General features: G+C 36.6%; 1 protein-coding gene across 1 annotated transcript in view; it reads right to left on the bottom strand.

Annotated features, from left to right (window-relative positions):
* The window catches only part of LYST (lysosomal trafficking regulator), a 134,811-nt gene that overhangs the window by 94,692 nt on the left and 14,626 nt on the right, over window positions 1-25,493 (bottom strand). The window contains exons 3-12 of the mRNA XM_052640484.1: window positions 21,990-24,069; window positions 19,532-20,555; window positions 17,369-17,530; window positions 15,736-15,892; window positions 13,223-13,449; window positions 12,656-12,722; window positions 5,637-5,746; window positions 3,500-3,917; window positions 2,092-2,236; window positions 517-690 (exon numbers count right to left, since the gene is read on the bottom strand). Of these exons, the coding sequence (XP_052496444.1) occupies window positions 517-690; window positions 2,092-2,236; window positions 3,500-3,917; window positions 5,637-5,746; window positions 12,656-12,722; window positions 13,223-13,449; window positions 15,736-15,892; window positions 17,369-17,530; window positions 19,532-20,555; window positions 21,990-24,069 (4,564 nt within the window). The remainder of the gene's footprint in view (window positions 1-516; window positions 691-2,091; window positions 2,237-3,499; window positions 3,918-5,636; window positions 5,747-12,655; window positions 12,723-13,222; window positions 13,450-15,735; window positions 15,893-17,368; window positions 17,531-19,531; window positions 20,556-21,989; window positions 24,070-25,493) is intronic.

Below are 25,493 nucleotides of genomic sequence, written 5' to 3'. Positions count from 1 at the left end.
ATATTTCACAAGATATTTCTTATTAATTTGACTCACAGTTCTCCTGGTTTGTAAAAATCAAATAGTACTATAACCAAACCTATCACCTGGTATATTTCTAGGTTTCTATCTTAATCTATCACCTGATATACGGCTTATATTTTTTTCTAGTCATTCTAATTTCTTTTGAAACTCTGATTTAATTTTGGTATTAGTTTTATTAGCCACTTAATTTAAATAATTCCTTATGGATTTATCTTATAATATATGGGCTTGATGGACTAAATTCATAAATGTCTAAATGTTCAGATTTGTACATGGTCCCCCAAATCCAAATATTAATCTTCAATGGTCTCTTCTAAGGCAAATTAATTTTGTATGTAAGTGATAAAAAAGAAAAATATCTCACTTGACAGATTCCTATTAAAATATAGTAAATTTCATCTATAGTCCTTTTGTAATTTGTTTCAGAAGCTGTAAAAGAATAATTAAAATTATAACTGAGATTATTAAGTATTTGCTAAAAGTGTTTCATACCTCTGTCCAGAGATCCATATGGAGATTTTCCCATGGATATTCTTTTTCCCTTGGGGCTGCTGTAAGTAGGTGAGTACTAAATGTTGCCATTTGCTTGGGAGGAAAATATTCTCCTGTGATTCAACCTGTGCTAGTAACACAACTTTTGTATCATCGTTTGAATCCATGCAGACACTGAACAAAAAGAGTAAAGGCATAGGCTGAAACATGAAATTTCTGATATCAGTTTTTAACATGTATAGTTAAGTATAACTCTAGATATTTAAGTAAAATTTAAAAACCAGTTCTAGTATTAAACTAACTTGGAAAGTCAGGTGGTCTTTGTTTTATATCATAATCTGCTTGATTATTTTATTATACTATAACCTCACTTCATGAACGTAAAAATAGATTTGGCTCATTTGCTAGTATTAACAATTTGGGCAATAATCTTCAGAATGCAATTTGCAAAAAAAAAAATTATTATTACTATCTACATAATCATTGCCCTTTTAGTGCAATGTTTGCTTCATACAGAAATTAATACATATACATAAATATCTAAACGCTAGTATGTATCATTGGTCTAACCTACTCTGAGGGATTACTAAGAGAATTAAGATATAATTTACATAAACTACCTAGTAACCTTTATAACATTTATAGAACATAGATCCCTAAGTAACATATTTTACTTAAATTTTAATAAACATTGTAGTTCAGTTGCTCAGCGGCGCACGACTCTTTGCGACCCCATGGACTGCAGCTTGCCAGGCCTCCCTGTCCTTCACCATCTCCGGGAGTTTGCTCAAACTCATGTCCATCGAGTTGGTGATGCCATCCAACCATCTTGTCCTCTGTTATCCCCTTCCCCTTCTGCCTTCAATCTTTCCCAGCATCAGGGTCTTTTCCAATGAGTTGGCTTTTTGCATCAGGTGGCTGCAGTATTGAAGCGTCAGCTTCAGCATCAGTCTTTCTGATGAATATTTAGGACTGATTTCCTTTAGGACTAACTCGTTTGATCTCCCTGCAGTTGAAGGGACTCTCAAGAGTCTTCTCCAATACCATAGTTCGAAAGCATTAATTCTTCAGCGCTCAGCCACCTTCTTTATGATCCAACTTTTACATATTTATAAAAATAGTATCATACTGTTCATACTCACTCAATACAAATAAAAGACTTCTATCTATACTAGTTAACAAAGGAGGCAAGAAAAAAGGACAAGATAGCAATGAGAACCTAAGTCTATGAGATAATGGCTATTAAATATATAATCTGCATGAAAAACAGCTGCCTGTTAACATCGTTAAGATTACTGCAATCAGACAGAATACATCCATAGATAAGACTTAAGTAAGTATTTGGTCCAAGATACACTGAGAATTAACATAGTGAACTTTAGAGTTTAATTACAGATTTTATATATTATTACAAAGATTATATTAATCGTTTGAATCTACCTTCTTTTTTTAAAATTAAGAGTTTTCTATTTTGTCACAATGATCTTTATAGCAGATTTCACATTAATGTCTTTTACATAAATTATTTAAATACCTAAGCTACTCATGGGGGGCAGGGTTGAGGATAATTATTACCGAAAAATAAAAGTGCCGGTGTGGGGATCAGCCCACACTTGGATGATCAGTGCTTTGGATCCCAATGAGATCATATGAATACAACCTTCTCCTATGAGCCTTTCACCAGGATTCACATATGCTGCACCTTCCAGTCTGTTGTTCTCTATGAAAAAAAAGATGTTACGATGATTAGTCAAGCATCTGACAAAAACTGAGTGGAAAGTAATGTAAATTGAATTTTGCCACCTAAGAATTGATAGCTGTAAAGAATGTACGTGTGATACTACTGATGAAGGTGCTATCTAATGTACATGGAGAGTTTTCTGTATTAGGTAATTTTGCTCTGCTCTTTCGATGTACAATTTATAAAAGAAAACTCTATTAACTACCCAACATATTAAATTATCTGCTAAGATTTCTTAAAAGTTCAATTTCCTAGGCTAACCCATAAAAATACCTAAGTATGCTATGCTAATAACTTGGAAATATGTCTGTGGAAAAGCAGATTCAGAGCTCCAACTGTAGATACCAGGTGACATTTTCCACCCTTCAGTCTTGACAGTGTCATTAAGGTTTTCTTTTCTATCTATAGGTCAGTGGTAGAAGCTGTTCCTAGAAACCAAATACTGGTGAAGGCCTAGTGTCCTGAAGCAGAGGCTCCAGTGGGGTGTGTAAACTCTGTGGAATGAAGAATTATTGAGGCTAGCACCTCCCGATAATCATAACCCCCCAAACCTCTGGCTCAGTCATTTCATTCATTCCGTAGACCATAAGAATTAGCCCACTTTCCTACCACCATAAACTACTTTTTAACGAACAAGTTCTTTCTACCTAGCAGTTTCATAGCCACAAAAGAGTGATTCAATAGGCTGTAGAAAGAACTGGAATGAAATTTATTCTCACACTGGAGGTTGGCTGATACGGTTACACATTTCGTGACAGGAACTAGAAGAGAGGCACTGAGGAAAGATACAGCGTATGAAGGAGAGCTTGAACTACGAGAGAGAAAGGAGATGAAATGGAGGTGGAATGACAGGAGACAGGGAACAGGTAAGAGAAGGATGGAAGAGCGGCTACAGGGTTCCACACCTTCCTTTTCAAACATCAGGAGCCACCCTAACCCAGTGATGAGACCACGACAGAGGCGTGAAATCGGGTTGGTGATCCCAAACCAGGTGCGTGTGTGGTGGTCCACCTGCCTCCCTCCTCACACTCCCTCTCCCACCCCACACTAAGCAAAAGTACAGAAGAAAATGGTGTTTAAGGCTGTCCGACCATTCAGGCTTTGGTACGTCAGAACCTACCATCACTAAGGCATTCCATGAAGAACGTGTGGGCAGTAAGTCAGAGTATCACCGTGTTCCTAGTGCTCAACTAAAACTGCCTTCTGAAAAGTCTTAGTACACAGATAATGCTGTTGTTGTACCTGTTCCATCAAAACTACTGTCCAATAAAATCAGTGACTTGTTTCTTTTCCTTGTCTTCTTCCCTTTTTCTGTGGCACTCTCAGGTTCGAGGATACACTCCACATTAAACCACAGGGAAATGCTGAAACCTTCTGACAGGTGTGGCTGTCCGAGCAAAGGCAAGTGGACCGGGGCTATGTGCCAAGAGGAAAGCAGCTGCTGGGGAAAACTCTCACTGTCGCCCTCTTTCTTACAACGTGACACTCGTGCTCTTCTCAACAGCCCCATGGCCTTACTGTTGAGAATCCCGGGGCACTTTTGTGATGAAACATCATTGCTTAAATTTGGAGTATACAGTAAAGGGAAGGTTAGATACTGTGAAGGACTCATAGTAATGTCACTTTCAACAATTTTCAGAATACCCAGAAGAAGAATTTCCTAAAGGAAGAGAAAACCAAACAAAACTTTACAGCTATGTTACAAGGTACATAATAATCTTGAAAATCAGGTTATAAACAAAAATACAAACATAAACATATGTATATCAGCATTTATATTTAAATAACTTCCTACCTACTATATCATAAAAATTTTCATTTTTGTGTGTTACGATATTGGCTCAGATGGTAAAGCATCTACCTATAATGCAGGAGACCCAGGTTCGATACCTGGGTTGGGAAGATCCTCTGAAGGAAATGGCAACCCACTCCAGCACTCTTGCCTGGAAAATCCCATGGATGGAGGAGCATGGTAGGCTACAGTCCATGGGGTCACAAAGAGCTGGACACAACTGAGCAACTTCACTTTCACTTTTCAAAATATGAAAGAGATTTCAGTCTTAAAACATATAATTTCTTGTGGTTAATTTCTTTTAGATTTAGAAGATTTTAAAAAGGTTCAAAGCTAAAAAGTTCTGAGCTGGTTTTAAGTGTTAGAAATTAAGTACAATGATTGTAGCGAGAATCATGTCTACCAAAGAAAGGTGTTTATTTCCAAGTGCAATCCAGTTACTTCTCTCAATTATTTTCAAATGAGGGATAGAACCAGAGACCTTGCAAATTCTTCAGGTTTCTTAATAGTATTTATGGTATGACTGACTTCCTAAAATTAAGTGCTCAGTTACTTTCCACCTTATTTTATATGCCTTTTCCTTAATCAAATAAAAAATTTTCATCTTTTTTAGATTTATAATTACAAGTTTCTGGTTAAATTGAAACACAGAATGTACAAAAGAGATGAGAGGAAACAAGTATTTAATTAAAGAGAAAAGCAACAACTAAGGAGACTAGTAAAAAAAAAAATAGAAAAGATTAACCCAGTACAATGTCCTACCCATTCATAAAACAACATCTAATGTCGAATACTATGATAAATGAACTCAGAAAAATAGAAACATCCCATAAATATATAGTCAGTTCTCAATTGTCTGCACTAGTGGTTTTTGACCTCATGTTCCACAGAGCTCCTTCAGGGTCTATAAGGCTCAAGTAAGGTGGTGAAACAGGCAGGGCTCAGGAACATTCTCCAATCCTACTTCAAAGAAAGTAGCTCCAAGGCTTTCTGTTTTAATGCTTACACGTTGAGTCAAGATTTCATTATAAAAATGGGCTTCTCAGCAAAGAAGAGTCTAAAAATCACGAAGTTGCACCAGCGGACAAGTGATTAAGATAAAATGAAGACTGAATAATAATTTTCTAAAAAAAAATGATAACCTTCAAAATGGTTATCATTACTCATAATTATCTTTAGTAATTAAAATTATTCAGCATTTCTTAAGCACACAGACTTGGGGTGGAATCAGGTAAAGGGTTTATGACCCCAATGATATATCTAGTTTGCCAAAACAGAAGTGAAATAGTTAAAATTGTATAAATAATAAAATAATTGAGAATTCTGTATGGCAAAAACCACTACAATATTGTAAAGTAATTAGCCTCCTATTAAAATAAATAAATTTAAAAAAAGCCTGCAGGGAAAGACCCAATATTAACAGCAAAAAAAATTAAATTTAATTTAAAAAAATTGAGAATTTCACACACAATAACATGGAGTTGACTGTATAACAGTTATCACATCAAAAGAGGGAGCTTAGTGATTTCTTAAAAAAAAAATTCTATTAGACATCAGTGAAAAAATGTCAAATTATAGCATATTTACTGTACAAGGAGATTTCTCCAGAAATATTCTCAAAAGAAGGGTTAGCTCTTCTGAACATGTTCTTGAACTCATCAAAGACACCAAAAGATCCACCAATACTCTCTGGCATGCTAAATTAAAGAAAGAGAGAGTGGAAAATTTAAAGCCAATATACAGTAATTAAAGGAACTGAAAAAACAATTTCACTGAAAGAGATTAAATATCAATATTATTGTCACACCTTAAATGGATCATAATTAATCTAATAATCTAAATATTTGCTGAAGAAACAGCAATATCACTAAAAGAAAACCAACTAACCAGCTGACAAAAAAACAACACAACCACTTTTCTGAAAGAGTGGTTAGCTCAAAGTAAAATAAGGGTATTTAAGGAAGCATAAATTAATACAGTATTTCTTAAATAAGCTGATGCTGTTAGGTACCGTAAAATAGTCTGCTACCTTCTCATGTTTAAAATGTTTAATTTATAACTATAACTTTCTAAAGAGAAAATTAGATGCTATAAACAAAATTAGAAATATTAAAAATTACAAAAACACTTAAATATCACTAAAGATTAGTTTGAACACTTTATTCTATCATGAGGCTTAGTATGAAATATAACTGCTAATATACAAATTGACAGAACTTTTGAGAGTAAAATAATGAATATTTATAACATATATATTACATATGCTATATATATTACATGTATAATACACAAATTCATAGAACATTTGACAGTAATAAATAATATTTGTAGCATATATATTGCATATATATTACAGAGATCAAAATATATTTACATGCATTATCTCAGCTGATCCTAACCAAAAAGTCCTACAAAATAAATATTATCTCCCTTCTAGATATGAAAAAATAATTCTGATATAAAACCTAAGAACAGAAGTCCTGTTTCAGCAACATGTTTTATAAAGAAGCCATGAACTGACACAGAAAGAAAACTGCAATCAGACTAAGAAACTGCATGACTTTATTCTATAAGTCATCACCAGATGGTCAACACCAAAATCAGACTGATTATATTCTTTGCAGCCAAAGATGGAGAAGCTCTATACAGTCAGCAAAAACAAGACTGGGAGCTGACTGTGGCTCAGATCATGAACTCCTTATTGCCAAATTCAGACTTAAATTGAAGAAAGTAGGGAAAACCACTAGACCATTCAGGTATGACCTAAATCAAATCCCTTATAACTATACAGTGGAAGTGAGAAATAGATTTAAGGAACTAGATCTGATAGACAGAGTGCCTGATGAACTATGGAATGAGGTTCGTGACACTGTACAGGAGACAGGGATCAAGACCATCCCCATGGAAAAGAAATGCAAAAAAGGAAAATGGCTGTCTGGGGAGGCCTTACAAATAGCTGTGAAAAGAAGAGAAGTGAAAAGCAAAGGAGAAAAGGAAAGATATAAGCATCTGAATGCAGAGTTCCAAAGAACAGCAAGAAGTGATAAGAAAGCCTTCCTCAGCGATCAATGCAAAGAAATAGAGGAAAACAACAGAATGGGAAAGACTAGAGATCTCTTCAAGAAAATTAGAGATATCAAGGGAACATTTCATGCAAAGATGGGCTTGATAAAGGACAGAAATAGTATGGACCTACCAGAAGCAGAAGATATTAAAAAGAGGTGGCAAGAATACACAGAAGAACTGTACAAAAAAGATCTTCACGACAAAGATAATCATGATGGTGTGATCACTCACCTAGAGCCAGACATCTTGGAATCTGAAGTCAAGTGGGCCTTAGAAAGCATCACTATGAACAAAGCTAGTGGAGGTGATGGAATTCCCATTGAGCTATTTCAAATCCTGAAAGATGATGCTGTGAAAGTGCTGCAGGTATGCCAGCAAATTTGGAAAACTCAGCAGTGGCCACAGGACTGGAAAAGGTCAGTTTTCATTCCAATCCCAAAGAAAGGCAATGCCAAAGAATGCTCAAACTACCACACAATCGCACTCATCTCACACGCTAGTAAAGTGATGCTCAAAATTCTCCAAGCCAGGCTTCAGCAGGACACGAACCATGAAATTCCAGATGTTGAAGCTGGTTTTAGAAAAGGCAAAGGAACCAGAGATCAAATTGCCAACATCCGCTGGATCATGGAAAAAGCAACAGAGTTCCAGAAAAACATCTACTTCCGCTTTATTGACTATGCCAAAGCCTTTGACTGTGGATCACAAGAAACTGTGGAAAATTCTAAAAGAGATGGGAATACCAGACCACCTGATCTGCCTCTTGAGAAACCTATATGCAGGTCAGGAAGCAACAGTTAGAACTGGACATGGAACAACAGACTGGTTACAAATAGGAAAAGGAGTAGGTCAAGGCTGTGGTTACAAATAGGAAAAGGAGTACGTCAAGGCTGTATATTGTCACCCTGCTTATTTAACTTCTATGCAGAGTACATCATGAGAAACGCTGGGCTGGAAGAAGCACAAGCTGGAATCAAGATTGCCGGGAGAAATATCAATAACCTCAGATATGCAGATGACACCTCCCTTATGGCAGAAAGTGAAGAGGAGCTAAAAAGCCTCTTGATGAAAGTGAAAGAGGAGAGTGAAAAAGTTAGCTTAAAGCTCAACATTCAGAAAACGAAGATCATGGCATCTGGTCCCATCACTTCATGGGAAATAGATGGCGAAACAGTGGAAACAGTGTCAGACTTTATTTTTTTGGGCTCCAAAATCACTGCAGATGGTGACTGCAGCCAAGAAATTAAAAGACGCTTACTCCTTGGAAGGAAAGTTATGACCAACCTAGATAGCATATTCAAAAGCAGACATTACTTTGACAACAAAGGTCCGTCTAGTCAAGACTATGGTTTTTCCAGTGGTCATATATGGATGTTAAGAGTTGGTCTGTGAAGAAAGCTGAGTGCCAAAGAATTGATGCTTTTGAACTGTGGTGTTGGAGAAGACTCTTGAGAGTCCCTTGGACTGCAAGGAGATCCAACCAGTCCATTCTAAAGAACAGTCCTGGGTGTTCTTTGGAAGGAATGATGCTAAAGCTGAAACTCCAGTTCTTCGGCCACCTCATGCGAAGAGTTGACTCATTGGAAAAGACTGATGCTGGGAGGGATTGGGGGCAGGAGGAGAAGGGGACAACAGAGGATGATGGCTGGATGGCATCACTGACTCGATGGACATGAGTCTGAGTGAACTCCAGGAGTTGGTGATGGACAGGGAGGCCTGGTGTGCTGCAATTCATGGGGATGCAAAGAGTTGGACACAACTGAGCAACTGAACTGAACTGAACTATCCTGTAAGTAACATGAATCACATATTAAAAAGCAGAGACATTACTTTGCCAACAAAGGTCCATCTAGTCAAGGCTATGGTTTTTCCAGTGGTCATGTATGGATGTGAGAGTTGGACTGTGAAGAAAGCTGAGCGCTGAAGAATTGATCCTTTTGAACTGTGGTGTTAGAGAAGACTCTTGAGAGTCCCTTGGACTGCAAGGAGATCCAACCAGGCCATCCTAAAGGAGATCAGTCCTGAGTGTTCATTGGAAGTTCTGATGTTGAAGCTGAAACTCCAAATCTTTGGCCACCTGATGCAAAGAGCTGACTCACTGGAAAAGAGCCTGATGCTGGAAAAGACTGAAGGCGAGAGAAGAAGGGGTCGACAGAGGATGAGATGGTTGGATGGTATCACCGACTCAATGGGTGTGAGTTTGGGTAAACTCTAGGAGTTGGTGATGGACAGGGAGGCCTGGCATACTGAGGTTCACGGGGTTGCAAAAAGTCAGACACGACCGAGCGACTGAACTGAACATGAATCAGTTCCAGGTTTTAGAGTAAGAAAATAATGTGACCAAAGTAAAGTGTATGTTTGTGGATTTTTTTTTTCAGTTCAAAACTAATAGGCTCCAGTTCAAAATGGGGGACTAGAGACACACACACACACCCCTCTATCACCACAAGTACTGGACTAAAAGTACAGAAGAACAAAAAGGAAGAAACTCATAATAGGAAAAAAGCAGGGGAGGCAGTGGGCACTAGCAGCACCTCAAGTGAGAGATTTAAAAATATTTCCTGCAGATGGAAGGATAGAGAGATAAAAGAGAAAGCTGCAGCCTAGGATCTCTCTGAATTACAAAGGGACTCAGAGGAATGGAGAGCCAATCTGTCCAAAATCTGGGGAGAAAGTAACAACAGGGCTGCGAGCACAGGGATTAATAAAAGGTTTGTTTGTGAACATACACCTCTCTCCCTTATTCTGAGTATTCAGCACAGATAACTCATCATTTACCGTTAGTCCCCAAACTTGTTAACTGTTCTCTACAGAAACTGAATGGATTCTGCCAACAAAAAGCTGAGATATATGGCAGGATGTATGCATTAGGGCTACCAACTATAACTGTAAAGTCTGCAGACTGGCCAAGTTGCCTAACCAAGGGTAAAAACAGCAGCAGAAGAGTTGCTATGCAGGGTATACAGAGAATAACTAGAGCATACAGAGAATAACTAATACTCAACAACAACAAAAGAAACACCCTGATTTTTAAAAAGCATAAATGATTTGAATAGACATTTCTCCAAAGAAGATATACAAATGGCTAACAAGCACATGAAAAGATGATCAACATCACTTATCATGGAAATGCAAATAAAAACTACAGTGAGATACACAATGAAAAAAAATCAGACAAACTCCAGTAGGAAGACATCATGATCAGCGCTCCTTAAAACTCTCAAGGTCATTAAACAGGGAAAGTCTAAGAAACTGTCACGGCCAAGAGGGAACCTCAATAGGTATGACAAAAAATGCAATGCGAATCCTGGATAAGGTCTTTAAACAGAAGAAGAACATTAAGTACATATGAAGGCAATTTGAATAAACTATGAACTTTAGTTAATAATGTAACAATATAAGTACATTAACTATAGCAAATATACTAATGTTAACCTAGGTACTTTCTGTACTAGGCTCAAACTCTCTGTAAAACTTTCTTTTGGGGAGACAGAAAAGTTTTAAAATGGGCAATTCTGAATCTACTAAAAGACAGTAAACTGTATACTTCAAATGGGTGAACTATATAGTATGTTAATTATATCTCAAGTACATGAATTATATCTCAGAAAAGCTGTTATTAAAAGATAATGGAATAGAATTTCTCAGAGCTAAGATGCAAATAAGTCTTCAGATCCAAAAGGTCCATTAAGTGCCAGCACAATATATAAAAATATAGCCATAACTAAGTAAATGCAGAAGAAGGGAAGGCTTTCCTTACAGTGTAATTCCAATTAAGAAATGAAGGAATCATGGAAATAGAAAATTACTATTTGACAAATACCACCATATTAATTATTTCAGTCAAAAATCGTCAATGGATACTAAAATGAGTAGGTTAAAGTAAGATAGAAAAAGGATATTTACATAGTCTCAAGTTATCTCCCCACAAGATACTTACTAATTATAAAGAGAAAATAGTAACTTAATGGAAGCACCTTGCAAGATATTGTCTTGACCAAGTGATCAAAGGCAACATCATCATTGCTAAGATACAGATATCATGAACTCCTGGACATGATGCACTGAGCTATGCCTACCCAAAATGCATAACTTGAATTTAACCATGAGAAAATATGTGACAAGCCCAAACTGACATTTTGTGTATGTCAGCCTTAATCCTCCAATTAAACTTTAGGTTTCTACAGCTAAAATCTAGGGTTCTATCTAGTATATATAATATGACCATATTATATATTCATTATGAATTTCTCAAATGTCTGTGAAAGTACAAAGAAGAGAGTAGGCATTCAAGTAATACGTGACAGAGCAGCAATCTTTTAGACTGGGTTACAGTCTTGTAAGAAACAACAGACATCAAACAATGGACTGGTTCAAAATTGCAAAAGGAATACATCAAAGCTGTATTTTGTCACCCTGCTTATTTAACTTAAATGCAGAGTATATCATGTGAAATGCTGGGCTGGATGAAACACAAGCTGGAATCAAGTTTGCCCGAAGAAACACCAATAACCTCAGACATGCAGATGATACCACAGTTACGGCAGAAAGCAAAGAGGAAGTAAACAGTCTCTTGATGAAAGTGAAAGAGGAGAGTGAAAAAGTTGGCTTAAAACTCAACATTCAAAAAACGAAGATCATGGCATCCAGTGCTATCACTTCATGGCAAATAGATGGGGAAGAATAAAACAGTGAGAGACTTTATTTTCTTGGGCTCCAAAATCACTGCAGATGGTGACTGTGGCCATGAAATTAAAAGATGCTTGCTCCTTGGAAGAAAAGCTATGACAAACCTAGAGAGCATATTAAAAAGCAGAAACAGTACTTTGCCAACAAAGGTCTGTCTAGTCAAAGCTATGGTTATTCCAGTAGTCATGTATGGATGTGGAGTTTGACCGTAAAGAAAGCCAAGTGCCAAAGAACTGATGCTTTTGAACTGTAGTGTTGGAGAAGACTCTTGAGAGTCCCTTGGACTGCAAGGAGATCAAACCAGTCAATCCTAAAGGAAATCAATCCTTAATAGTCATTGGAAGGACTGATGCTGAAGCTCCAATACTTTGGCCATCTGATGTGAGGAGCTGACTCATTGGAAAAGACCCTGATGCTGGGAAAGACTGAAGGCAGGAGGAGAAGGGGACAACAGAGGACAAGATGGTTGGATAGCATCACCGACTTGATGGACATGAGTTTGAGCAAGCTCCGGGAGTTGGCGATGGACAGGGTACCTGACGTGCTGCAGTCCATGGGGTCACAAAGAGCTGGATACAACTAAGCGACTGAACTGAACAGTCTTGCAATGCCACTTCTAAATACATGACCCTGAACAATTCATTTGATCACTTGGAATCTAGATTTTCCTCTCTAGAAATTCAAGATACTTATATCTACTGTATTGGTTTAAGAAACAGGAGAGATGATACATATAAAGCTACTTCTGAAACCACATGGCACTATGCCAATGAAGCTATTATTGTCAACTCTTCATTTCACATAACAAAAGTATTTCAAAGCTACTGTTTAAAACCAAAGTTTCAACGCACCTTGAAAATCAGAATCAGTCTGTGTTAAAATACTCAAGAATCCTCCTAAAAGATTTTTCACAGTTCCCTGAAAATTAACAAACAAAAAATAAGAAATTAAATTTCTTACCTCATGAGAGCATGAAGAAACTATAATGTCATAATAAATTACTTGATAGTATACTGTATATACCTATCTAGATATTTTAAAATAAGTGGAGAGAATGCTACGTGTAGGGTTATACATAATTTTCATTTTGTTTTTCATACTGTTTTTTCTGATTTTTTCAAAACAATGATCATATATCAAAATTAAATGCAATTTAAAAAATATTACTCATTCTCAGAAATATACTAGGATTCTTATAGTTAGCCAATGACAACACTGATTTTTATCCTACTTTGGAGAACTATGGAAGCAGAAGATTTTTAGACTATCACTTGTACTAAAAATATACCATAAAGTATTATAAAAGGTAAGAAATCATCTCAATTTTCAGACAAGTTGGGTTATATAAATAAAGAGATGAGTAATTAGGGCATGTGTGTGATAAATACTGATCACATTTAATTAAATACATCTTTTACCTGTTGCATGAGTAGAAAAATATTCTTTTCTTTCTGTCTGATGATTTTCAAAAAACTCTCAAATACATGGGCAAGCACATCAAGTTTAGCTTTACCAGTAGAAAGCAAATTTAATTCCAACGTACAAATCTCAGGATAAATTATTTCCCCTTGAGTGAGGTTTTCAAGTAAGTCATTTGGACTGCTTGATGCAATGAAACTTTCTGCTTCAGGCTTTAAGTCTACCCCTAAAAGCAGAAAAAGAAAAGGTTATTTTTATTCCCTTCCTAAGCACTGAAAAAAATTTCAAATCTCATTCATCACTTAGGAGATCTAGTGGCAAAAGTGCTATTTATAAGAAGATGCTCACAAAATCTTTTCCTACTACTTGATTTTTGACTACAATAATTATCCTGAATAATCAAGTCATATGGATATTTTAATGATAAATGAGTAGCCTTAAAAGTAATTTTGATCTTCACTAGAAGCACAAATACTATCAACAGTAATTTTTATAGACATGTGATGCAGATTTAATACACTCCTTTGAGACAACTGGAAAAAAGTACTATCCCAAACTTTCTGGTGCCAAAATATCTAAATCATAGGCTTATATCTCTGTGAAAACAGTAGGTTTGGCTATTGGTTGGATAAATTTTATACTTTGCCTTTTTTATCAGTGGGATATAGACACTGCCTCACCAAATATTACATTCTGGAAAATTTAACTGTTATGCTCTTTAAAGAAACTGCTGTACTCTTTTTAAAAGTTCATATAGGTAAGAAATTTATAAATTTCTACCTGGACCAAAATTCTTTAAGAGCTAGTGAGCAAACTTACACAAAGGAGGGTATCTGTCATTATTAAATCATGTCTGTACTACGATAAAACTGACACTATTATAGCAATATTTTTCAAAAGCACCTGCTTAGGGGGAAAGGGGGAGTGGGAAGTAGAAGAAGGTGGTCAAAAGGTATAAACTTCCAGTTATAAGATAAACAAGTACTAGGGATGTAACATACAACATGGTGACTATAGTTACTACTGCTGTACGATACACGGGAAAGGTGTTAAGAGAATAAATACTAAAAGAGTTCCTATCACAAGGAAAAAGTGTTTATTTCTTTTCTTTGTATTGTATCTATACAAGATAGTGAATGTTAACTAAAACTACTGTGGTAATCCTCTCACAATATATGTAAATCAAACCACCTTAAACTTATATGGTGATGTATGTCAATTATTTCTCAACAAAGCTGGAAAAAAGTTTGTTTTAACAAACCAAGTCACATGAATATATATGTATGAGGCTTTCAATCTGTGGCTGTTCCTTTGTTCTTTTCACTCTCTTTATGGTAAAAAAACAACAAAAAACAAAAAAACACCTGCTATGGGTCCATCAAAGCCCTTTAAGTAGGACATCAGTGATTATTCCAATTCACTCAATTTGAAAGAGACAACAGCCATTGAAGAAAATAACTACTGCAAACTTGGTGAAGACTAACAGTATTGGCACAGTCTTAAAACCAGCAAATAAAAAGATGAAGCCCTCCCAGAAATCTCCTGGCTCTATTCAATCCATATTTTCCATTCTACTCCACTCAAGTTTTCGGCCTGGAAACAAAGGATCACATGCAATGTTATTTCCATCTTAAGGACAAGCTGGGCTGTGGTGAACTAAGAAACCTATGCTGAAGCATTCTTGGATGCCACAAAGAGATGTCTGTATTCCTTGTATTACTTAAATCTTTGTAACAAACTGTTTTCAAAGCTCTTCCTGTCAATGTCCACTGAATAGATCTTTTCTATCAAGGCCTCAATGTAAACACATCTTCAGTGAGGCCTTCTTTGACTACCCAGTCACTATCACATCATCCTGTTTTATTTCTTCATATTGCTTATTTCTGGTATTTCTTGTCTTTTCCACTAGAATACATATGAAAGCAGAGACTTCTTCCACCCTGTATCCTTAGACACTCCATCAATACTTGTGATAACAAAAATATATTTCATTGATTTAAACTGCTTAAACTGCTTACAGGGGCTTCTCTCATAGCTCAGTTGGTAAAGAATCCACCTGCAGTGCAGGAGACCCCGGCTTGATTCCTGGATTGGGAATATCCACTGGAGAAGGGATAGGCTACCCACCCCAGTATTCTTGGGCTTCCCTTGTAGCTCAGCTGGTAAAGAATCCACCTACAATGCGGGAGACCTGGGTTCAAGCCCTGGGTTGGGAAGATTCCTCTGGAGAAAGGAAAGGCTACCCACTCCAGTATTCTGGCCTGGAGAACTCCATGGACCGTATAGTCCATGGGGTCACTAAGAGTCGGTCACGACTGAGCAACCTTCACTTTCACTTTCAAACTGCTTACAAGAACGCCAGAATTTGTTGTCAAGATCAAATAAAATAATGATGTAATACACTTTACAAATATAATTCAATAACAGTTCTAAAGTGATATTATTAAGAACCATTCGCTAGTTAATAATCTAACTCTCAAATGAAGTCACAAGAACTTCAGTGATATTTTACCATCATCCCAGGATTCACTATCCTCAGGATTGCTTTCACTATCTGCTTCATAACCTTCTTCTTCAACCAGAAGTTTAAAACCGCAACACTGAGAATCCTCAGCTTCTTCTGAAAAATCACCAGGCTGGGATGACAGTTCTTCTTCAGACTGATGACTCTATAAGATCAGTATAATTAAATTAAGGCAAAAGTTACAATGTTTGTTCATTGTTCTTAAATAAGATATTTATTACTCAAAAATCATTTTGAAGACAGCTTCAATATTTTAAGAGAAAAAAAATTAGGAACAGATATTAACCATTATACATTATGAAATTCACACAGCATAATTCTCCAGAATTTCTTAGCCAACTTGATTAACACCTCAAAAATTAGGTGTCCTAACAAATTAAACTATAGGTCATTTCAGTTTTACTGAAAAGTAAGTCTAAGAAATTTCATTCTAGTTATGTAAGAGGAGATGACTAAAAACCACAATGAGGTGGAATTATACTTCTTACAACTTAATGCAAATAAATACATATTATATTTACATATTTGCAAAACAGAAGATTTTTCCAAAGGTTTTTATAAAGTGTTTCATAAATTAGATAACTAAAGACATGAAAAATTTTCAAAGAAACTGATTTTAAGATTTCAGAATGCGATTGTCTACATATAAGCACCTCTGAAATCAGAGTTCCAGCATTAACTCCCTGTGCAGTATCATGTGGCATGAAATTTTCCTTTTCTTATAAAAATGCTAATAATATCTTCACTTAAAAAAACACACTTGAAGAAGCTCAGAGTACTTAATCATTGCAACATTTTAAAAAGAAGAATAATTTTTTTTAATAGGTAGGTAGATATTTTAATCTACATAGGTATTCTGACATTTTAGGTAGGTATTTTAACATTTTCCAGTTAACCAATTGATTCAGTAATATGATTATGACATTAGTAGTTATTTTAGTAAGTTTTTACATCATATGACAAACAGTAATGTAAACTATTATGGCAGATTATAAAATGCCAATATGTCTAGACCAAGAAGTCGAAAAAGAAGTTGCACAAAGATAAAGGTGAACAAAGGTAAAAGAAACATGAAAGGAGAGGTAAATTAACTATGTATGTATATATCTGTTCCATGGAAAAAATTAAAATAGTTCTTTTAGAAAATGAAGTTAACATGAACAACTAAAAAACTATGACTTCTTTCTATGCAAGGACCAGTCATTTTTATGTTGAATGATTTAAAATTAAAGTGAGAAGAGAGTTCTGTAAATATTAACCATATCACTATAGAATCAAATAAGACAAAGAGGACAGCTGAGTCATCACTATCCCTGCATTATTATTTAATACACTATCAGTTATATATGAGACATCAAATAATACTTCCATCTTACTGGAAGCAATTCTCGGTAAATTTCCAGATTAGATGAAGAAAAGCATGTCACACTGCTCTCCTGTGTTTTATGAGATGTAAATACAATCCATCCCAGAGGATGGAGACAGAACCCATTGAACTCACCTGACCAAATCCTGGCCCGTATGTTCTAACCACATCACAGTGTCACACTCTGAACCCACACACTTCTGCCTCTGCCAGTCACACCCCAACAATAACAACACAACTGTATGTTACTCATACCTTCTCAGTCATAGCATCATCGTGCTCAAAATCTGCTGAATGATTCCCCAGTGCAACTCGAAGCAGGGCATCAATTAAAGGCTTTGCTAATTCTGTTTCCATCACCTTTGACTTGGAAAGATGATCCCTCATTTCAAGCAATATAGTTTCCACAGACAAGTTCTAAGGTAAAAGCAAAGAATATGACAGTAAGATATTATTTATCCATTAGAATAATAAGTATGAAAAAATTAATAGCATGGGAAAAGACATGTTTTATGCTAAAAGAAAGATGCAGAATACAAGATGTAATAAAAATGCTTGAAAAAATAAAAGAAACCTGGTATTTACCAAAAAAAAAAAAAAAAGAAAAAAATAAACAGTAAGAAAACAAATGATAAATTAATATTTACATTAAGTAAAAGCTAGTCCATTTATTTGCAGTTGATATGAAATTAAAATGACTATATAAATATCCAGTGCTTATACAAATATCCTCCTGTTACAATTAAGAATAATTAATATTTTAATTCATCCAATGCTTTACTCATTTTATTTGCTTTTGAATTTGAATGTACCATAAATTAATTGTATCAGGGAAAAAATGATTAGTTGAAACTCAAGGTTTTCATTAACCATTTCTAGATTTTACTAATTCCTTTTCTTAGTGATTGCTTAAGACTCTAAGCAGCACTTGTATTCTAATTCTTTTCCCTTCCTCCCTTCTTTACTCCTTCCTATCTGTCCTGGAATGGAACTCTCACTGCTTGTTCTTCTGTTAAGGGATGAAGCCATAAGGATGGATAGGAAATTGACTTCTCCCTTAACTCTGTCCAGTGGGACACACAGATACACACAGACAAGATATGATGGAGTAGGAAATGGCAACCCACTCCGGTATTGTTGCCTGGAAAATCCCACGGACAGAGGAGCCTGGTTGGCTATACAGTCCATGGGGTCACAAAGAGTTGGACGTGACTGAAGTGACTTAGTTCTCAGGAAGAAAAGAAGGGATCTACCATATTTGAAATTTCCTTAGAAGCAGGGCCTAAAACTAAGCATTCCTTTTTGGCTGAGATGTGTTCTCAGGGGAAATTTGTAAAGGCATGAGGAAGGCAGAATATGCTGGGGGAAGAATCCAGGCAAAGATGTGGTTTCAGAATAAATGTGTCACCCCAGCCCAATTCCATGGGAAGCTCGGGAGCCTGAACTGCACCACAGAGACTGTCCCCACTCCCAGAGCCATACCCATCAGTCACTGGCTCAGCACCCCACACCTTGAGAGATGGGTGCAGATGGGAGTCCTTAGCAGCCAACATCTGCAGCAGATGGTGCACGGGTGGATCAGCTTGGCAAGGGATATGGGCAGGGCACCAAACAGAACCACACCAAGACTGTCGAGTGTGGATGTTGAAATATAATAGCTGGGGAAGGAAATGGCAATCCACTCCAGTATCCCTGTCTGGAAGATCTCATGGACAGAGGAGCCTGTGGGCTGCAGTCCATGGGGTCACAAAGAGTCGGGCATGACTGAGCGACTAACATTTCAGTTCAGTCGCTCAGTCATGTCCGACTCTTTGCAACCCCATGAATCGCAGCACGCCAGGCCTCCCTGTCCATCACCAACTCCCGGAGTTCACTCAGACTCACGTCCATTGAGTCAGTGATGCCATCCAGCCATCTCATCCTCTGTCGTCCCCTTCTCCTCCTGCCCTCAATCCCTCCCAGCATCAAAGTCTTTTCCAATGAGTCAACTCTTCGCATGAGGTGGCCAAAGTACTGGAGTTTCAGCTTTAGCATCATTCCTTCCAAAGAACACCCAGGGCTGATCTCCTTCAGAATGGACTGGTTGGATCTCCTTGCAGTCCAAGGGACTCTCAAGAGTCTTCTTACTTACCATTATTACTTATCTGACATCTGACATTTAATGTGTATTTAATGCCTTTTAGGGTTGGTAAATTTTGTCACATGGGTTCTGTATTCCACACTAAACCCTAAGCTTCTCGAGGGCAAGAACAGGGTCATGTACTCCTCTGTGTCCACCACAGTACCTGGTACTGTGCTAAGCATACAGGAGCACCTCAAAACTCAGAATCTTTGGAAAAACAAAATGACAATAGCATTACATTACAACTTAAAAAAAATTTACATTACACAATAGTTAGATGAAAGATAAGTTCTTACCTGATTGGGTAACTCCAACTCCATCTTTTGCTGACAAGCTCTGGTGCCATGAAGACAAATGGCCAGAAGGGCTTCCAAAAGTCGTATGCCCTGAAGTGAGGTTTCGCTTTCTCGACTCATAAAGACTTTTGTTTCCTCTGGAACAGCTTCCACAGCTGGAATTTGTCCCACATTTATGGAAGAAAGATGTTCTGACTCTAATTTACCTAAACTGTTAGCACTCTTTTTCAGACTACTCAGTTCTGCTGGTGTGGGGTCACTTTTTACAGTCAAAGATAATAAATCTTCTTTCACAGTGATCTCAGGTTGAGAAATTCTGTTTAAATCTTGATTTTCATCCATGTTTCTATCTCCTTCCCTTCTCCCTTGCTCCTCTTCAGGATTTCTGAACAGTTCCTGTATTACCATAAATATTAATTTATGGCATACTTGGAAACCACCAAGCCTATAAAACTGTTTCCGGAAAATGGGACTTAACATGTAGATCCAACGACACATGGACCAAATGTCAGCTGCTTGGTGCATGTGTTTGGGAGAGGGCAGGACGAGGCTCTCGAGAGAGAAACACGGCAGCATGTGTTGCAAAGGCTCGCTTGCTGTACTGTCATAGCCAGAAGTATCCTCTGAATCATTGGCTAATTCTCTGTCAGATTCTGCCTCTTTACTTACACACAAGAACGCCACACAGAGGAAGAGGTTAATTGTGTTGATATGAACATCCTGCACCACAGACTTCCGTTTCTTTGGATAAGCATCTTTGAGCCGGGCATAAAATTTACTAAGACTCTGAGAATCTGAATAAGCTTGCTGGTTATACAAAGTAGAGACATTTAAAGATGACAACTCCTTCTGTTCAAGGTCTATCCCGTCAATACCTGGAATTGAAGAATCTTTCTGTTGTTCCCCTAGGCTGATTATCAGAGTTTCAAATGCTTTTAGTGAGTGATTTCGGATACCATCTAAGTAATTTAATTCAATTATTTGGTTTACTCCATTACAACTTAAAAACAAATCTCTTATTACCCTGTGAGAGAAAAAAAGTACAAAAGATTTACATACAGGCACATCATTCATACACTATTAAAACATGTCATTGCTGCATATACTAAACACTACCTATTTCAACTTTATCAATTATCTGACTGAAGTCCTTAGTTAGATATGACCAGGATTTCAAGTTGCTTTCTAACTACTTTTACACCCTTCTGCAAACACTGCATATATAATTCCAGCAGCATTTGAAAAGAACAGATTACATGCCTCTCAAGTGAAATGAAGCAATTCAGGGAAGAATATTTTTCCCCAAATGGCAAATTTCTCTGTATAAATTCTCCATGCCACAATCACCTCCATATTTGAGATGGACACTCTGAAAGCAGGGAGGCCTTTGCGGGTCCATTCATTTGGCTACTTGGTGGTTCACTCAGGACTTTTGTTTATTTTAAATCTGTATGTCATCAAGGGAAAGAACCAAACTACAGATCTGAAGTTTTTCAGCTCTGTCTCAGGTAAAACTCACAAGTCTGGATCACTGGAATCTGAGTAATAATTTTAGTATAAATCAGCTCAGCAAAGATCCAGGCTGTCCACAAATATGCCACAGAGTTATAAAACTTTCAGATCAAAGACAGTTCTATTTAAACAATGTCAGAATGTCAGCATTTTTTTTTAATGGTTGTGAAAATAATGATCACAGATATGTTATACTTTACTGTAAGTTTTAAAAATGGTATATGCATTAATTTCAAAGGCCAACTACCTATCAGAAGCAAGCTTCATTTACAAAATTATTTTTTAAGTATGAGAGCTGACAATCACAAAATCTGCAAAACTCACTGGTGAGAGTCTAAGTATCTTAATTTTCTTCATTTTGCTTACCTGTATTTTCTAGTTTTTCTACATACAGGTAATAAATGTAAATATGGTATTCAGAAAATAATAATTCCATTAATTTCACTGTTTTGATAATTTCATGCACATACACACTTTATGTACTATGTATACTTTTTCATAGTAAATAAATATTTTTTTACCTTTTGTATGTTACTGATAAAATAATATAAGCATTTTCTCATGTCCCAATAGATCCTAGCTAACATTATTTTTGGCTAATAATATTACATCCAGTAAATATAATTTAATTAATTTAACTTTGCCCCTGCTGTTGGGTATCTGCATTTTATCCATTTTTTCTCATATATATATATATATATATATTTAAAACTTTACTTTTTTTCAGAGAAATTAAAATCAATGGCTCTGTCCTCTTCCCTATAAACACCCCAGTAAAACAAACACATAAATAAATGTAAAAAGAAATCTGACATGGGATGGGAACTTTTTTCGTTGTTAAACGAAAATTAAGTTCTAGGAAAAATAAATAATAAAGATATTCAAACATCTTTGAATATGATTTTTCAACAATGAGAAAAAATATCTACACACATATATAACAAACCTTGATTTAAGCAGGGTAGGCAGAGTTTTTAAATAAATCTGAAGTACTTCCTGGGGCAAACACTGGCTATGATGGCTACATACATGAGTCTGAGCGGAAGTAATGCTAAGCTGTTGACAATGATGTGCTAATTCAACTCCTCTTTGCAGCACAGGATTAAATATGCAGTTATACAGTTTCCACTGAACAACAACATTGCCTTTCTGGATCAAACTGCAAATGTGATTGGCAATCTGTACACTCTGTAATCTGTCCTCTTCGAAAACAAAATTCTGATAAGCCTCTAAGGCATCCCATTTCCACAACAAGTCTTCTGATCCACTGCTGGGCAGGACGCCTTGAAATCTGTAGGATGGACTAGATAAACCTGAGGAAGGTTCAGCATTGTAAGAGTTTCCCTGCAGGGTCTCCTCTAATTTGGCTAGTTGATCTGAGTCAACAGTACAGATGTTGCAAGCTGCTTTTTTAGTTTTCTGTGGTATCTCAGCTCCTCCTAACTGGTCCAAAATGAGTTTGTGAAGAATATTCAGTATATGCTGCTGACAGCTTTTCAGTGCCGGCAATTTAAAAGCATGGAGGAGAGGAACAATCACAGATTTGGGATCCATACAACAGCATATGCCAATGTTCTGAACCCCTGAGAGGATCTGGACACACGTGCTGCTCAAGGAAGCCTGCTGCAGTAAGCGCAAGCACTGGTGGGAACACACAGCAATGCAACAGCACCGCTCAGGGTAATACACGTCTCCATCTGCCGTCTCTTCAAATGGGCTCTTGGAAACCTGGTTTTTAAAAGCCGAGACCAACAGACCTGAGAGGTCTCTGTGGTGATGCATGAAGTGGGAATATTCGCAACGTCTGTGCCTTTTTCTTGTACACATTGAATGATGCAGCTGCTCTGACTTCACTTTTTTGACAGTGCTCATTATTTTCATGACATTATTGATGAGGGCTTTCAAATGTCCTGAGGCCTCCGGAGGAACCCCATCTCTTACAACCAGCCATTCCATTTGAAGAACTGCTGTTTCAAATAAATGAAATCCGTGATGCTGAATGAATTCTTGGACCAGATCCATGGCTTGACTGAAGAAGAACGGATTTGAAGCTGCACTTTGAAGACAACAGATCAGGATCTGCAGAACTCCCTCCAGCAGCTCAGGTAAAAGAAGCACTCTATGACGATACTTGGAAAACACAAAATCTTCCTGACCCTCTTGTAGTGTTTTCTTTTGTCTTGGGGCAAAAGGGTCAGGTTGCTTTTCTAGGCAAGTTCTAATTTTTAAAGCTGCTCTAAGCAATTCTGTTAAATTTTTTCTGAGATTTTCTGGCATCACCTCTGCCGTACTAATATCTACTGACATCAGATGCAGTACTGTTCGGAAAAGCATCCGTTGAATCAAAGCCACTGGTTCTTCAGTCCAACCTGCAGAAACCATCTGACCCTCCAAATTGTCACTGAGATTACAGCAGTCCCCCAAACCCCCTAGGAATTCAGTCAGTGTGGGCACTACACTGGCTGCGAGAGCAGAATTATGATTCAAGGTAATGTCAAACTTACAAACTTTCTCTAATAAAGATAACAAAACATGACATAAGTCAAATGGAGAATTGTTCATGTGACTGATGGTAGACAAGGCAGCTGGCTCACTTAAAATGTCAGTGTTTGACTCCTCTCTTGGAATCATTCCTCTGGAATTTTCCAAAGCCATGGTGTCAGGAGGAGTCTGCTCTTTGGTTGATAAGTGGTTAAGCTTAGCTGTAAGGTGGTCTTCTTTAGGAGACTGTTTTACAAAATGCTGTAGCACATGGGACCTTCTGTATTTAGTCATTACTATACTTTTGTCATCTGAATTGGCTTCTGAATCTGAGGTGGACAGCTGTGTCTTTCTTGCATCTCTTACAGAATAACGATGGGTAGTTTTACGTTGCCGCCTGCTTTTTCTAAAAACATTTACTTTTGCAGAAACCTGACCAGCCGGAGCACTTCCTTCTAAATATAATTTTTCCTGAGTAGATCTTTGAGAACTTGAGTTCTTTTCTTTGGTCAGGATTATACCAGCTGAGAATGGTAGATTAAAGTCTGACAACATAAAGAAAGAAAATTTAGAATACCTTAATATGTTTTAAAACTCAATATGCATAGGTGATTATCCTCTTACTTCTTTACTTTAGGAGTTTGTCCTCAGTATATTTTTATTATGGGGCCGACTTCTTTTAGCTTTTTGGTATGTCTCTACTCCCCTTCCTCCCCACATCACTTCACTTCCTTATCCTGCTTATATTAAATACCAAGTGGCCCTGAATCAAAGAACACAAATTGATTTTGAAAACAGGGAGAACAGAGTTAGGAAAGCAATGCTGGTATTTAGCATAACTATTCTTACCACTTTACGAATCTCCTCTAATAACACCATTAATTAAGACACAGAGGTATACTATATCCTCAAAACAGTGTTTAGTTTATAGCTCTGATATAACCTTAAGATCTCCCCAAATTATTTCAAAATCATACAATAGATACAAATGTTCTCCAAGACTGGGGTTAAAAGAGTTATTCATTCACAGTATTTACTGCATGTGCTATGCAAGGAACTTGGTACAGGTGCAAATATTGCTGTTTCACCCTCAGTGCCTACAACCTAGGGCTGCTGTGTGGTCATCACTCAAGACCTGTATCTTAGAGAAAAGAAAAATTTTCCATACTAATTAAAAAGATAATGACACTGGGCTTTTTCCTTTGCAATAATACAAAAGGTACAGTTATAATTTAGAATGAATAAATAAAAATCTAAATAAAAGACTTGTGCTTTAAGGGAGAGAGGATTAAAAGGAGTCTGACAAATTCCACATATGCAAAAGATGCAGGCAATGAAGACAACTAAACCAAAAGAACACAAATTAGAGTTCTTAAGTGATTAACAATTTGTGAGTTCATAAATTCAGAAGAAAATAAGAGCAGAGTCAGTGAATCAACAAAATAAGCAGGATAATATTATTACAAGACCTTAGATAAATCCCTTAAAAGAGAGCTCCATATCAAAAATACATTAAAAATGCATATATGGCATTAAATTCAAGAGATTTTTTTTTTTCAACCTGAGAGATCCTTAAACATTTCACAATATGCATATTCCAGAAATGGCCAGAGGGAAAACTGTTAATCCCTCTACTGAAACATTTAAACTAAGTTTCATGTACTTAATATGATATATATATATTTTTTCTGAATCAGAAATTAAAAATATGTTGACCTTAAGTGTAATAATCCTGTCTAGTTCTAACACAAAACATTACTTCAAATTTATCCTTTAAAAGCAGCATTAGAAAACCTAAACTGCAAACGTCATTGATAGAGTACTGGTAATGGAAAGCAGTCTTTAAAATAAGCAGAGAATCTTTAATTTCTCCAAACTTTACACTCTCCATTTTTAAATGTTAGGCTGCACATACAGATTTACTCCTTTTGCTAAGTGTTCTGCTTCTTCATCTATTTTCTAATCATCA

The sequence above is a fragment of the Budorcas taxicolor genome, chromosome 5 (assembly GCF_023091745.1).
Source record: "Budorcas taxicolor isolate Tak-1 chromosome 5, Takin1.1, whole genome shotgun sequence".
NCBI classification, from domain to species: domain Eukaryota; kingdom Metazoa; phylum Chordata; class Mammalia; order Artiodactyla; family Bovidae; genus Budorcas; species Budorcas taxicolor.
This window is presented reverse-complemented; position numbering and strand designations above follow the sequence as displayed.